We start from the raw sequence: 14,365 nt of genomic DNA, 5'->3' as shown, positions 1-14,365 counted from the left end.
AAATGCGGAGGCGGGACTCGAACCCGCGACTTCCCGGGCCTGCCGGCGTTCTCCAGCTCTGGTCCTTTGTTCGCTGAATGCGCGTGCGCTCCCCCTAGCGGCCAGCCGCAGGAAATGAAATGCAGCAAAGCCTGCCATGGGCGCCGCCGGCCGCTAGGCGGGGAACGTGGCGCGACGCAAGCTTCTCCGCCCCTCTCAGGCGGCGGGGAGTGAGGTGTGCGCTTGCGCGGAGGCGCAAATTACACGTCTCCGCTCAGAGCCGCGCCTGCGCGGCAGAGAGAACTCCCTCTTGCCGAGGGAAGGCGGTGCAAGGACGGCGCATGCGCGAGGGAAAAAGGAACCAGGGAACTTTGGTTCAAACCGGGAGCGGACACATCGGAGGGCGCTGCGCGGTGTATTATGGGTAATGTGGCATGGGGGTTGGGGAGGTGGGCGACATGCATGCTCCTGGCCTGGAGAGGGGTGGGCACTGCTGCCAGCCTGTGCTCAGGGCGCCTTGTGGGTGAGGAGCATGGGCAATGGTGGCAGAGCGTGTGCTTTGAGTGCAGAAGGTTCAGTCCCCAATGGCATCTCTGGGTAGAGCTGGGAACAGGCCTCCCCTGTCTGAAAGCCTGGGGAGATGCTGCCAGCCTGTGTTGTTGTTTAGTCGTGTCCGACTCTTGGTGACCCCCTGGACCAGACCACACCAGGCACTCCTGTCTTCCACTGCCTCCCGCAGTTTGGTCAAACTCATGCTGGCAGCTTCAAGAACACTGTCCAACCATCTCATCCTTTGTCGTCCCCTTCTCCTTGCGCCCTCCATCTTCCCAACATCAGGGTCTTTTCCAGGGAGTCTTCTCTTCTCATGAGGTGGCCAAAGTATTGGAGCCTCAGCTTCAGGATCTGTCCTTCCAGTGAGCACTCAGGGCTGATTTCCTTAAGAATGGATAGGTTAGATCTTCTTGCAGTCCATGGGACTCTCCAGAGTCTCCTCCAGCACCATAATTCAAAAGCATCAATTCTTCGGCGATCGGCCGTCTGTATGGTCCAGCTTTCACTTCCAAACATCACTACTGGGAAAACCAAGGCTTGAACTATACGGACCTTTGTTGGCAAGTTGATGTCTCTGCTTTTTAAGATGCTGTTTAAGATGCCAGCCTGTGTAGGCAACACAAAACTAAATGGACTCAGTATAAGGCACCATCCTGTGTCGGGGAGGTGCTGTCGCTCAGTGGCAGAGCATCGGCTTGGTCCCGGGTTCAATCTCCGCCATCTCCAAATAGGCCCCCACCTTCCTCAAACCCCAGAGAGCCACTGTGAGTCATTGCGGACAAGACAGTGGTACCTCGGGTACCTCAGATTAAGAACTTTGCTTCAGGATGAGAACAGAAATCGTGCTCTTGCGGCATGGCAGCAGCAGGAGGCCCCATTAGCTAAAGTGGTGCTTCGGGTTAAGAACAGTTTCAGGTTAAGAACGGACCTCGGGAACGAATTAAGTACTTAACCCGAGGTACCCCTGTACTGAGCTCAGCAGATGAATGGCCTGGCTGGGTTGCAAGGCAGCTTCCTAAGCTGAGGAGAGGCTGGAGCTCAGCAGTGGACCATTTGCTTTGCATGTAAAAGGACCCAGTTCCAGTCCCCTGCACCTGTCCAGGTACAAGTAGACCAGGGTCTGGGCATCTCAGACCTGGCAGCCGAATGTGGCCTGGCAGGCCCCTATCTCATGCCCTCAGGCCGTGCCGCTGCTCCTCCATATCATACACCCTCACCAGGCCCTGCTTGACACTTTCCTTGAGTGATTTTTGGGTGTCAACTTGTAAACCCAGTTTGAGCGTCAGTTACAGTGGTACCTTGGGTTACATACGCTTCAGGTTACATACGCTTCAGGTTACAGACTCCACTAACCCAGAAATAGTACCTCAGGTTAAGAACTTTGCTTCAGGGTGAGAACAGAAATCGTGCTCTGGCAGCGCCGTGGCAGCAGAAGGCCCCATTAGCTAAAGTGGTACCTCAGGTTAAAAACAGTTTCAGGTTAAGAACGGACCTCCGGAACGAATTATGGTAAGTACTTAACCCGAGGTACCACTGTACTCAGTTTCAGGGGCAGCAAAAAAAGAGGGGTTCATGGCACAAAACTTTGACACCAGTTTGGAGTCAATCAGACAACGTTCAGTTTTGGGCTATACCTGTGGCCCCCAGTTTGAGCATCAACTACTCAGTTTGCGGGGTGGGGTGACAGAAAACACAGGGTTCACAGCACAAAACTAGCACAAAACTCTGGCACCAGTTTGGAGTTGATCAGACAATGTTGGGTTTCAGGTATTAAATTGTGACCCTGGTTTGCTGTGTCAGTTACTCAGTTTGGGGGAGTGGCACAAAGCATGGGGTTTGTGGCACAAAACAGCACGAAAATGTCGTGGTCACGTATTAATGGTAATCTTCAAGAACTCTAGCCCAATGGTTGCCATCAATTTGATTTGAATAATTTTATAATGAAATGATTTTGGACTGTTGTATTATTTTGTTCTTGTTAGCCGCCCTGAGCCCGGCTTCGGCTGGGGAGGGCGGGATATAAAAAAATTATTATTATTATTATTATTATTTATTATTATTACTATTATCCTTTAGTGCTCCTGCCAGCCGAGGTGAGTGACCCTTGTCTCTCTCTCTCTCTCCCCAGCTGTCGGCACGGGTACTTCGTTGGTGCTTTCGTCTCTCCTGTGCCTCCTGCTCTTCACCGGGATGCAGATGTACAGCCGCCAGCTGGCATCCAGCGAGTGGCTGACCATCCAAGGGGGCCTGCTGGGCTCTGCCCTCTTCATCTTCTCCCTTACCGTATCCTCCTACGTGCAGCATTTTGCTTGGGCATTTTCAGCCGGGCTGGAGCTGTCAGAATGGGATGGGGTCAAAGGGGGCACCCAAAGGCATCAGCTGATCCAGCAGGAATGTCACGCATAAAGGGCCGCAGCTCTGTACGTAGTAATAATAATAATAATAATAATTTTTATTTATACCCCGCCCTCCCCAGCCAAAGCCGGGCTCAGGGCAGCTAACAAGCAATAATAAAAACAAGTTGAATGAATACAACTTAAAAACAAGATTAAAATACAACATTAAAATATTAAAATGCAGTCTCATCACAGGAGGAGAAAGGAAAAGGAAAAAGAAAGAGGGGGAGGGACTCAAATTGGCTCCAAGCCAAAGGCCAGGCGGAACAACTCTGTCTTACAGGCCCTGCGGAAAGAAATCAGATCCTGCAGGGCCCTGGTCTCATGAGACAGAGCCTTCCACCAGGCCGGAGCCAGTGCTGAAAAGGCCCTGGCTCTGGTTGAGGCTAATCTGACTTCCTTAGGGCCTGGGACCACTAGGGTGTTGCTATTTATGGACCTTGAGGCTCTCTGTGGGGCACACCGGGAGAGGCGGTCCCATAGGTACGAGGGTCCTAGGCCGTGAGGGTCTGCTTTGTGGGAGTCTCAGGTTCTATGCCTGTCATTTCCAGGTAGGGCTGAGAACATTCTTGTCTGAAACCTGGGCGTTTTGCTGCCAGTCAGTGTAGGCACTCCTGAGCTAAGAGGGGCCAGTGGTCTGAACTGCAGCTTCTTACGTCCCTGTGTTATAAGTGGTTCAGCCTCTGCTTTGCAGTCCAGAAGGTTCCCTGGCATCTTCAGGTAGAGCTAGGAGAGGCTTCTGCCATTTTCTTCTAAATGTTTTATTTCTTCAAACGGTGCTGCGGAAGTGATATTGATTAAAATACTAAATATAAATTAACTGACCCACCCCACCCCCAGCTTGAACTCTGTTTTAAAACTCAGGTTACATTTCTTGGAAGCACAATATATTCTACAAATAGCACTGAGAATCTTTTTTAAACATAATATTCAAAGTGCTATTTTTCTAGAAAAAGAGGTGCCAGAATGCAGCACTAACACCTCCGTTGTTCTCTTAGAATGGCAATGGTGCCAACCTGAGAGGTACTGGAACTTAATTTCAGTGAAAAACCCCCTGATAATAATAGTAACAATAATAATACAGTGGTGCCTCAGGTTACAAACACTTCGGATTACACACTCCACTAACCAGGAAATAGTACCTCAGGTTAAGAACTTTACCTCAGGATGAGAACAGAAATCACGCAGCGGCGGCAGCAGGAGGCCCCATTAGCTAAAGTGGTACCTCAGGTTAAGAACGGACCTCCGGAACAAATTAAGTTCATAACCAGAGGTACCAGTGTACAGTGGAACCTCAGTTCTCAAACGCCTCCGTTGACAAACGTTTCAGAACCTGAATGCCAGAAACCCGGAAGTAAATGCTTCTGTTTTCAAATGCGCTTCGGAAGCCAAACAGCTTCCGCTGCATGTTTTTCAATTTTCACCACTGAAATTGACATTCTCTCTTTGCACCTCAGTTGTTGAACATTTTGGAATTCGAACGATCTTCCGGAACAGATTACGTCCAACAACTAAGGTTCCACTGTAATAAAAATAATAATATTATTATTTGTACCATGCCCCAGCCACTCTGAGTGGCTTCCAACAGATACAAAAGCATAATAGAACATCAAGCATTAAAAACTTCCTAATTATTATAATAAATAATACTAATTTTTCGTTTACAGCGTTCATTTGTTTTCAATAACCTGTGATCAAAACGCTCTAGCTACAAGCAATATATATTACAGATTGCTTTACAGTTGGAGAAATAGAAATAATTCATTGCAAGTAATGTTGGGACAATACCCTCATTTGGGCCAGGAAGTTCCACAACAAAATGTTGCAGTAGAGGGTGCTTCTGTTTAGGGAGCCAGCCAGCCGTGCCCTTCTCTGTAATACTCCATTGCGCTCCCCCTCCCACTGAGTTTTCCATTTCCCCCCCAACAGTAAGCCAGTCATCTGTGGTCGCTGAGCACACACAAACCTCAAGAGTTCCTTCAGGCTTCCTGATCCCTTCCTCTTCCGTGTAGGTGGTTTGACTTTGACTACGTAAAAGGGTTGTCACTAACCACCTGAACTTTGGAAATAGAGGGAATCACATGAAATGACATCAGAAACGTGTAACCACATGCTTTCAATTCCCCCAAAACCATTAACCCTGCCTGAATCAGCTTTCTGGAGAAGTTGGGAGGGTTGGCTTTGTTTTTTACTAACCTCATTAAAAAGGTAAAGGTGGCGCTGTGGGTTAAACCACAGAGCCTAGGGCTTGCCGATCAGAAGGTCGGCGGTTCGAATCCCCGCGACGGGGTGAGCTCCCGTTGCTCGGCCCCTGCTCCTGCCAACTTAGCAGTTCGAAAGCACGTCAAAGTGCAAGTAGATAAATAGGTACCGCTCCAGTGGGAAGGTAAACGGTGTTTCCGTGGGCTGCTCTGCTTCGCCAGAAGCGGCTTAGTCATGCTGGCCACATGACCCGGAAGCTGTACGCCGGCTCCCTCGGCCAATAAAGCGAGATGAGCACCGCAACCCCAGAGTTGTCCGCGACTGGACCTAATGGTCAGGGGTCCCTTTACCTTTAAAGGACCCCTGACAGTTAAGTCCATTCGTAGACGACTCTGGGGTTGTGGTGCTTATCTCGCTTTATTGGCCGAGGGAGCCAGCGTTTGTCCGCAGACAGTTTTTCCAGGTCATGTGTAGCATTATCCCTATTGCATCGCCAACAGATACCTTAGATAGCCCTTTTTTAAACAAGTGTAATGTTCAGAAAAGTAATTAAAACCAATAAGCTATAAACCAGTTTAAAACGCTAAACGACTTTCAACACATCTAGATAGTCTTGCTGAAGCAAAAATCTTTTTGGTGGGTGCTGAAAAGAGCACAGCAAAGGGGCTTGCCTAGTGTCAAAAGGCAGGGACTTCCAACACGCAAAGATCGGTTTTTACAAGTGTGGAACGCATGTTATGTGGCACCTGCAATCTCGCAAGCAAACTGGGAATTTTTATTATTTCTTAAATTTGTATACTGTACCACCCTTTGTCCACAGATTTCAGGGAGGTTCACAACATTTTCCCCCTGGCCTGCGCTTCTGGGTGAATGGTTCTACTTTGGCTACGTAAAGATGGTAGACCCCAGATCTTGTCCATTTAGCACAAAGAAGCTTTCTGGGGAACTTGAAAGCTTACACATTTCTGACGTTTTCCCTCTGTTTAGCCTGAAGATGCTTTCTGGAGAACTAGGAAAGCTTACGCATTTCTGACCTTCCACCTCAATCTCTCTTCTTTCCAATGACCAAGGAGTGAGTGACAATTTTATGTAGCAATAGAAGGGAGAGGATCTGTACGTCTGCAGGGGGGGGGGCGGGCTTCTCACTTCCCTGACATGTCAGCAAATGTTTTCCTTGACATGAAACCCAGGCCTTCAACAACCTTGAAAATTTGATTTTCGGCAAAGGATTCCAAGCTAAGATCTTCCCTGAAAGTAAGCTGAACGGATTTAGGGTGATCATTTTCTTTTCAGAGAGGTGGGGAGCTGAGAAATCGGCTGGCTTGTATGTAGCAACTGGTGGTTGGCTGACAAGGGGAGGGTTTGGGGGGGGGCTTAGGGCAGGCGTTGTTTACAAAATAATAATTTCTCGTCCCTTTTCCCCCCCTTGCCAAAACGCACCTCCTTTTCTTCCCCAGTTATTACCTGCCTGCTGCTGGCACTGTTTGCTTCAGGGCTGATTCATCGGGTCTGCGTCACCACCTGGTAAGAACAGGGGATTGTGTCCCAACACACACACACAGGTCGTAACAGATCTGGATTAGGGAAATCCAGCTTGCATCACATCTGAAGCTGCTGTCAGGGCCAGATCAGGAACAGAAGCCCCCACAATGAGCAGAGCAAACAGGAAGGCCCCCAAAACACGGCCGGTTGAAACAGGAATGTCGGAAACTGCCTTATACTGAATCAGACCTCTGGTCTAGCTCAGCATTGTCCACACTGACTGGCAGCAGCTCAAGAAAGGGTTGCCAGGGACTGAACCGGAGGTCCTGCTCTGTTGCCATTCTGAGTCCTCTCCCCTAAAAATAAAGCAAGATTCTAGTCCTCAACGTTCTGGAGCAAGGGGTGGTTTAAATAGGGAGCCGCCTGACCTTGAGTGAGCAGATTCTCCATCAAGGTCAGTGTTGACTGCACTGACTGGCAGCTGCTCTCCGGGGTTTCAGGCAGGGGGCGTTCCCAGCGCTACCTGGTTTTAACCTTTAAAGCCCTATATGGCCTAGGACCCTCGTACCTACGGGACCACCTCTCCTGGTATGTCCCACGGTCTTCAAACAAAAACATCCTGAAGGTCCCAGGCCACAGAGAGGTTAGGCTGACCTCAACTAGAGCCAGGGCTTTTTCGGCTGTGGCTCCAATCTGGTGGAACGCTCTGTCACAAGAGACTAGGGCCCTGTGGGACTAGACATCTTTCCGCAGGGCCTGCAAGACAGAGCTGTTCCACCAGGCCTTTGGTCAGGGCACAGCCTGACTCCCTCCTTTGGCAATCTTCACAGAACTTTAGCCTAATGGTTGCCATCAATTTGAGTTGAATTAATTTTAATGAAATGATTTTAGAATGTTGTATTATTTTATTGTTGTTAGCCGCCCTGAGCCCAGCTACGGCTGGGGAGGGCGGGATATAAATAAAATTTATTATTATTATTAATATTACCTGGAGATGTCAGGGATTGAACCCAGCGCCTTCTGCATGCAAGGCAGATAGATGCTCTACCACTGAGCCGTAGCCCTTTCAAAGACATTGTTACACATCTGCAGACAAGCAGCTCTTCCCTCGCAAAAGCTTGGACTCCTCCTTGGCTGTTGGCCGTGCTGCTTGGGGGCTGATGGGACTTGGAGTCCAACAAGCTCTGCAGTTTCCCATAGCTCTGGTTTAGCAACATCGCCTCTCCTCTGGCCGCAGTCGGGGCTGATCGTCAGAGATGCAAACCTGGGTGCGAGGGTCAAGTCAGTCTGTCTGTAAGCTAGCCCACCGCACAGCGGCAAAGATGTGCATTTGCCGGCACACCCACTCTTGCACGTGGCCCCCGGGGAAATTGCTCAGAAGAGAATGTGGCCCTCAAGGGGGGAAAGATTCCCCACCGCGGAACTAGGGAGCCGAGCTATGAAAAGGGAGGAGGACCTTTGGGGTGCTCTCTGCGGGCCACGCCCCTTCCTCACAAGCCACGCCCCCTCCTTTGCAAAGCAGATGGTCCAGCCTTGAGCCCTTCCCTGCGATCGAGTCTTCCTTGCAACCCACTCACCCCTCTGGCTTCTCTTCCCAGTTTCATCTTCTCGATGATCGCCCTGTACTACATCAACAAGATCTCCTCCACGCTGTACCAGTCGACCACGCCGGTGCCCGTGGTTGCCAAGACGGTCAGTAAAGGCAGGAAGAGGAATTGAAGCGGAGGACCATCCTCAGCACAGTCGGAACGGCCAATAAAACATTTCCTTTTTTAAAAACAAACAAGACCCCGTCCTCTTCTGAGCTTGTTATTTCAGATAAGGATGGGGGGGGAGTTTCCGCCCCAATATGCTTGCATTCCAGAACAGGTGTGGGGAAGCTTTGCCCCTACAGATGTTGCTGTGTCAAAAACCCTAATAATAATAATAATAATAATAATAATAATAATAATAATAATAATTTATTTGTGCCCCACCCATCTGGCTGGTCTTCCCCATGCCTGATCATCTCAGCCATGCCACCAGGGGCTGATAGGAGTTCAGCAATATCTCGAGGGCAAAGGTCTGCCCCCCAGCGTCAAATCTGTAAGTGCATTTGGTACATGATCCCTGATTAGTTGGGACATGTGTCCAGGACAGAGGTGGGGGACCTTCAATCCTCTAGGTCAGGGTCCCCCAAACTTGGGTCTCCAGCTGTTTTCGGACTACAGCTCCCATCATCCCTAGCTAGCAGGAGCAGTGGTCAGGGATTATGGGAATTGTAGTCTCAAAACATCTGGAGGGCCAAGTTTAAGGAAGCCTGCTCTAGGTGTTGCAGGACTACAATTCTAATCAGCCCTGAACCATCGGCCGTGCTGGCTGGGGGCTGATGGGAGTTGGAGTCCAATAACATTGTTGAACTACAACTCCCATCAGCCCCTGCCATTGGCCACATTTGCTAGGGCTGATGGGAGCTGCAACATCCGGAGGGCCAGAGGTCCCCCACACCTTGCTGGAGGAAAACGACACAACTTGGGAAAGAGGGAGCCAAAGGGAAGCACATGGGGGAATTGGGAAATTATTATTAATAATCATAATTGTACCCCACCCATCTGACTGGGTTGTCCCAGCCACTGGGCAGCTTCCAACATATATAAAAACATAATAAAACAGTACACATTAAAAGGCTTCCCTATACAGGGCTGCCTTCAGATGTGTTCTAAATGTCATATAGTTATTTATCTCTTTGACATCTGATGGGAGGGCATTCCACAGGGCAGGCACTACTGAGAAGGCCCTCTGTCTGGTTCCCTGTAGCTTCACTTCTCACAGTGAGGGAACTACCAGAAGGCCCTCGGAGCTGGACCTCGGTGTCCGGGCTGAACAATGGGGGGTGGAGACGCTCCTTCAGGTATACTGGGCCGAGGTCTATTAGGGCTTTCAAGGTCAGCACCAACACTTTGAATTTTGCTCGGAGACGTACTGGGAGCCAATGTAGGTCTTTCAAGTCTGGTGTTATGTGGTCCCGGCGGCCGCTCCCAGTCACCAATCTAGCTGCCGCATTCTGGATTAGTTGTAGTTTCTGAGTCACCTTCAAATGTAGCCCCATGCAGAGCGCATTGGCGTAGTCCAAGCGGGAGATAACCAGAGCATGCACCACTCTGGCAAGACAGGTAAGGTCTCAACTGGTGTCATGACTAGTAACCGTCAGTAGCTCTCCATGAATTTGTCTAAGTGTCTTTTATAGCCAGCCTAGGTTGTTGGCTGTCGCTGCCTCCTCTGGGAGCCAGTTCCATAATTTTTAAATATGCACCTCATGGAAAAGGACTTCCTTTTATCTCTCCACGGTTTCAAGTAGTAGGGCCTGCTCCCAGCCTTACCTGGATCAAACCTGCAACTCTGCGTGCAAGGTGGACGCAATTACATACTCCAGTGGCAAATAATACCATATTTCAAGCAACATTGTGTTTCCGCTGTCAATCGCCTGAGTGAACAATAATGCCGTTTAAATTCCTCCTGGCTGTGAACAATGGAGGCAGACGCACTTTGCCAGGAAGGGCATTTCGTAAACAGAGCTGCCGCCAAGACGGTCAGGTATCCATGCCAACTGGGCAGTCCCGTCCCCCCCAACAGCACCACTCCTATGGCTCCACTGCCAGTTGCGCAAGATAATACACCAGTCATGTGCCCATTACTAATGGGCCAATAATGTGCATTGCAGGGGGTTGGACTAGATGACCGTTGGGTGCCCCTCCCAATTCTACGATTTCCCAGCCTTGGGTCTCTCTTGCTCTCTCGCCACCATTGCAATGTGAGGCAGCGTCCGCCAGGGGGCGCTGCAGGACTGGCAGAGATGCGAGTTGTTTTTTTAAAGGGTCTGGATTGAGGAAGCTGCAAGCCTCTGTGGTTTTAAATCACTGCAATTGTTGCACAAAAATAAAAGTGATTAGAACAAGCCTTGTTGTGTCTCGGGACGAAGCTTCACGAACAAAAAGGGCAGACGCACGTGTGCAACAGGCCTAGTATTCATTAGTTTGTAATGACAACAAACAATAACACACTTTAGAGCATTTTACAACAGTCATGTCCGCCTCTTCGTGACCCGCTGGACCAGAGCACGCCAGGCACTCCTGTCTTCCACTGCCTCCCGCAGTTTGGTCAAACTCATGCTGGTAGCTTCGAGAACACTGTCCTACCATCTCGTCCTCTGTCGCCCCCTTCTCCTTCTGCCCTCCATCTTTCCCAACATCAGGGTCTTTTCCAGGGAGTCTTCTCTTCTCACGAGGTGGCCAAAGTCTTGGAGCCTCAGCTTCAGGATCTGTCCTTCCAGTGAGCACTCAGGGCTGATTTCCTTCAGAATGGAGAGGTTTGATCTTCTTGCAGTCCATGGGACTCTCAAGAGTCTCCTCCAGCACCAGAATTCAAAAGCATCAGTTCTTCAGCGATCCGCCTTCTTTATGGTCCAGCTCTCACTTCCATACATCACTACTGGGAAAACCATAGCTTGAACTATACGGACCTTTGTTGGCAAGGTGATGTCTCTGCTTTTTAAGATGCTGCCATTGCTTTATTCCCAAGAAGCAGGCGCCTTTTAATTTCGTGACTGCTGTCACCATCTGCAGTGAGTAAGGTAGGATACAATACAATAATTATCTTCCTTTTGTAGGTGGGGCGAAAGGAGGGAGGTTGTGGCAGAGACACAACAAAACCATGAAAGAATAAATTGGTTTTTAAGGTGCCATAAGACTGTTGTGGTCTCTCCCCCCCCCCCATTTTATCCCCAAATCCATCCTTTGAGGTATGGGTTAGGCTTAGAAACAGGGACTGGTCCATTGTAAGCACCCTGGCTGAGTGGAGGACTGAGCCCTGGTCTCACAGTTGAACCCAAACCATCGCACCATGCTGACTCTCTTAAACACACTCACCTGGGAATAAACTGAAAAACAAGGAGGGTTACTTCTGATGCTTAGGACTGCAGTCGCGCACACACTGACTTTGGAGTAAACCCCATTGAAACCAATGGGACTTACTCCTGTCCTGACACAGGGCTGGATGGATCCATCAGAAAATTGTACAGGCGGAAGGGACCCCAGGGGTCATCCGGCCTGACCCATGCAATGCAGGAATTGTAGCTCAATCCCCGTCCCGTTCTCTCCAATTCTCCTTTTTCCAACCTTAAATCCAGTTTTCCGCATTTCCTCGTGAAAATATGTCAGAGTGTAACGTGGATTTTTCCTCACCCATTTCGTTTTGACTTAACGTACATATTTCGGCAATGGATTCTCCCTAACAAAATGCATTTAGTATGTTCTATATGGTCATGAATATATATATATATATACACACAGTATACATCTTCATCCACATAGTACACATTTTTGGCAACAACCATTTGGCCCGAGACCTTGCGCTGCGAAATTTGGAGAAAGGTGCATTTCAAAAGAAGGCTGCATTTTGGCTCCTGCATCCTTTCAGAAAGATGGAGGCCATCTGTCCTGGATGCTTTATCTGAGATTCCTGCATTTGAGGGGGTTGGGCTAAATAATAATAATAATAATAATAATAATAATAATAATAATAATAATAATAATTTATTTATACCCCACTCATCTGGCTGGGTTTCCCCAGCCACTCTGGGCGGCTTCCAACAAAATATTAAAATACAATAGTCTGTCAAACATTAATAGCCCTTGGATGTTCCTCCCAACTCTACATATACAGTGGTACCTCTGGTTACGTACTTAATTCGTTCTGGAGGTCCGTTCTTAACTTGAAACTGTTCTTAACCTGAAGCACCACTTTTGCTAATGGGGCCTCCCGCTGTGCCGCCGGAGCACGATTTCTGTTTTCATCCAGAAGCAAAGTTCTTAACCCGAGGTACTATTTCTGGGTTAGCAGAGTCTGTAACCTGAAGCGTATGTAACCCGAGGTACCACAGTACATTTGGATGGATGCCCCTTCCCTCTCTCCCACAAACTTCCTTGCAGATGTCAGACAGCTCTCCTTCCACAAGCTCCCTGCCCTACCTCTTGAATTTCAGCCTGGGGGAGCAATTCAGGCCGGGATGGAGACCACCTCGTCTCTCCCCCTCTGCAACAAACCTGCCCCAGGTAGGTTCAAATGTCAACCCCTCCTTTCGAACACCAAGGCCTCCTTCCACCTTTGACCTCTGTCCCCCAGGCCGCAGGGAAAGAAAACAGTTGCCAGCCTGAGATTTTTTGAGGGGGGGAGGCCAAGGGTTTAGCAACAAGCGCAGGGGGGCTGAGCCCCCTTCCCTATTCAGCCGCATTCCAGAGCCAAATCGCTCCACGCTCCTGTTTGTTTTGTAACTCAAACCTCTCCACAATTGCCTGTCTGCTCCTGTCCACAGTTAACTTTCTGCCAGAGCTGAAAACCGATCCCGTTTCCCCTCAGCTCTTTTTGGGGAGGGCAGGGGGCTTTTCCCAGAAAGAAGCTGCGTCCTGACTGAGGAAGGGGCTGCGAGGTCTCCTTCCCACCCACCCTGTGCGATTTGGGACACGGGTGCAAAAAAAAGAGAGAAAGATCAGACAGTCGGCGGGCATATTTTCCAAAATATAATAATAATTCAGAAGAGCAGGGGCCGTGTTCGCAGCCGGAGGGCCACATTCTATCCTCGGAGATCCTTTGAGGGCCACATGCCAGGGTGGCTGGGGCCAGAGGCCAGAGTGTGCAGAGCAATGGGTGCGAGATTTGCTGTTGTTCGGGATGCTTGTGTCCACACACTAGGACTGCCCGAGACACAATGAGCAAGAGACACGACGAGGAATTCAAGGGCAAATTCCAGCCAGGCAAAAACACTCAAGAAAGGTCCGAAGCAGGGACGGCAAGGGGTTATGGCAAGGGGAAAGAGTTTGAAGGGCCAAACAGCGGGACTCAGAGGGCCAGGTCCTGAATTTCCCCACCCTTGGCAGAAAGTATTTGGGACTATTATGGGGGCCATAAATAGAGACCTATACATCGGGACAGAGAGAAGTGGTGGGAAAGGTTTCTTCCCCAGCATGCCTTCCCCTTCCCATCCCATAATATTTAGAGCTCAGGATCTCCCGGCAGAGCTGATTTGCAGCAGAATAGGAGAGGATTAGTCGCATAATCCATTGGCGGAATCTGTTGCCGCAGTGGAAAATGGGCTTAGACACCTCTGAAGGGGGATTAAGGCAAATTAGGGGAAGAGGAGACGCCCATCCATGGCTGGGGTTGGTCATAAGAGCGAGACGCAACCCTCCATATCCAAAAGCAGTCTATCTCCCTATGCCTTATTGCTGGAGGCAGTCAGCAGGGGGAAGCCTGTTTCGTTCCTGCCCGGCTGATGGGCTTCGCAAGAGGCGTCTGCCTGGCCTCAGCAAGGAAACAAGAATTTAGGCTCGACGGGCCTGTTAGGAGCCGAGCATCCATGCTCAGAGGCAGTCTACCTCCGGGTACCAGTTTCTGGGTGGCGAACAGAAGCCAGGAGGGGTGAAGGGGATACTGAGTGATCCTCCACATCCAGGATCAGCCAAACTTCTGCCACTGGAGAGCAAGATGGGATAGCTCAGTCGGTAGAGCACGAGACTCCTATCTCAAGGTTGTGGGTTCAAGACCCACACTGGGCAAAATGTGGGTTCCTGCATGGATTGGAATTGCCCCAAAAAGATGTTGGATTATTTCTGTATGCCACCACAGCGGTAAGACTGCTATTAGCAAAAAAAGTGGAAATCTCAAGAAACACCAAGGGTAGAAAAATGGCAGAAGAAGATGTTGGAGTTTTGGGAGTTGGC

General features: G+C 49.6%; 1 protein-coding gene across 2 annotated transcripts; it reads left to right on the top strand.

Annotated features, from left to right (window-relative positions):
* The first annotated feature begins 242 nt into the window (after positions 1-242).
* On the top strand, positions 243-8,397 carry KRTCAP2 (keratinocyte associated protein 2). 2 transcript variants are annotated; one of them, XM_081892052.1, is made up of 5 exons: positions 243-403; positions 2,660-2,814; positions 6,320-6,383; positions 6,587-6,653; positions 8,210-8,397. In XM_081892052.1, exons 1-5 carry the CDS (start codon positions 400-402, stop codon positions 8,328-8,330), a joined length of 411 nt encoding a protein of 136 aa, XP_081748178.1. In that variant the 5' UTR covers positions 243-399; the 3' UTR covers positions 8,331-8,397. The 2 variants fall into 2 exon arrangements, with proteins under 2 accessions (XP_081748178.1, XP_081748177.1); XM_081892051.1 differs by lacking the exon at positions 243-403 and adding an exon at positions 405-502.
* Positions 8,398-14,365: the final 5,968 nt, after the last annotated feature.

This window comes from Podarcis melisellensis (assembly GCF_964234715.1).
Source record: "Podarcis melisellensis genome assembly, chromosome: 16".
Taxonomy (NCBI): Eukaryota; Metazoa; Chordata; class Lepidosauria; order Squamata; family Lacertidae; genus Podarcis; species Podarcis melisellensis.
The sequence above is the reverse complement of the archived record's forward strand: the minus strand, read 5'-3'. Positions and strand labels throughout refer to the sequence as shown.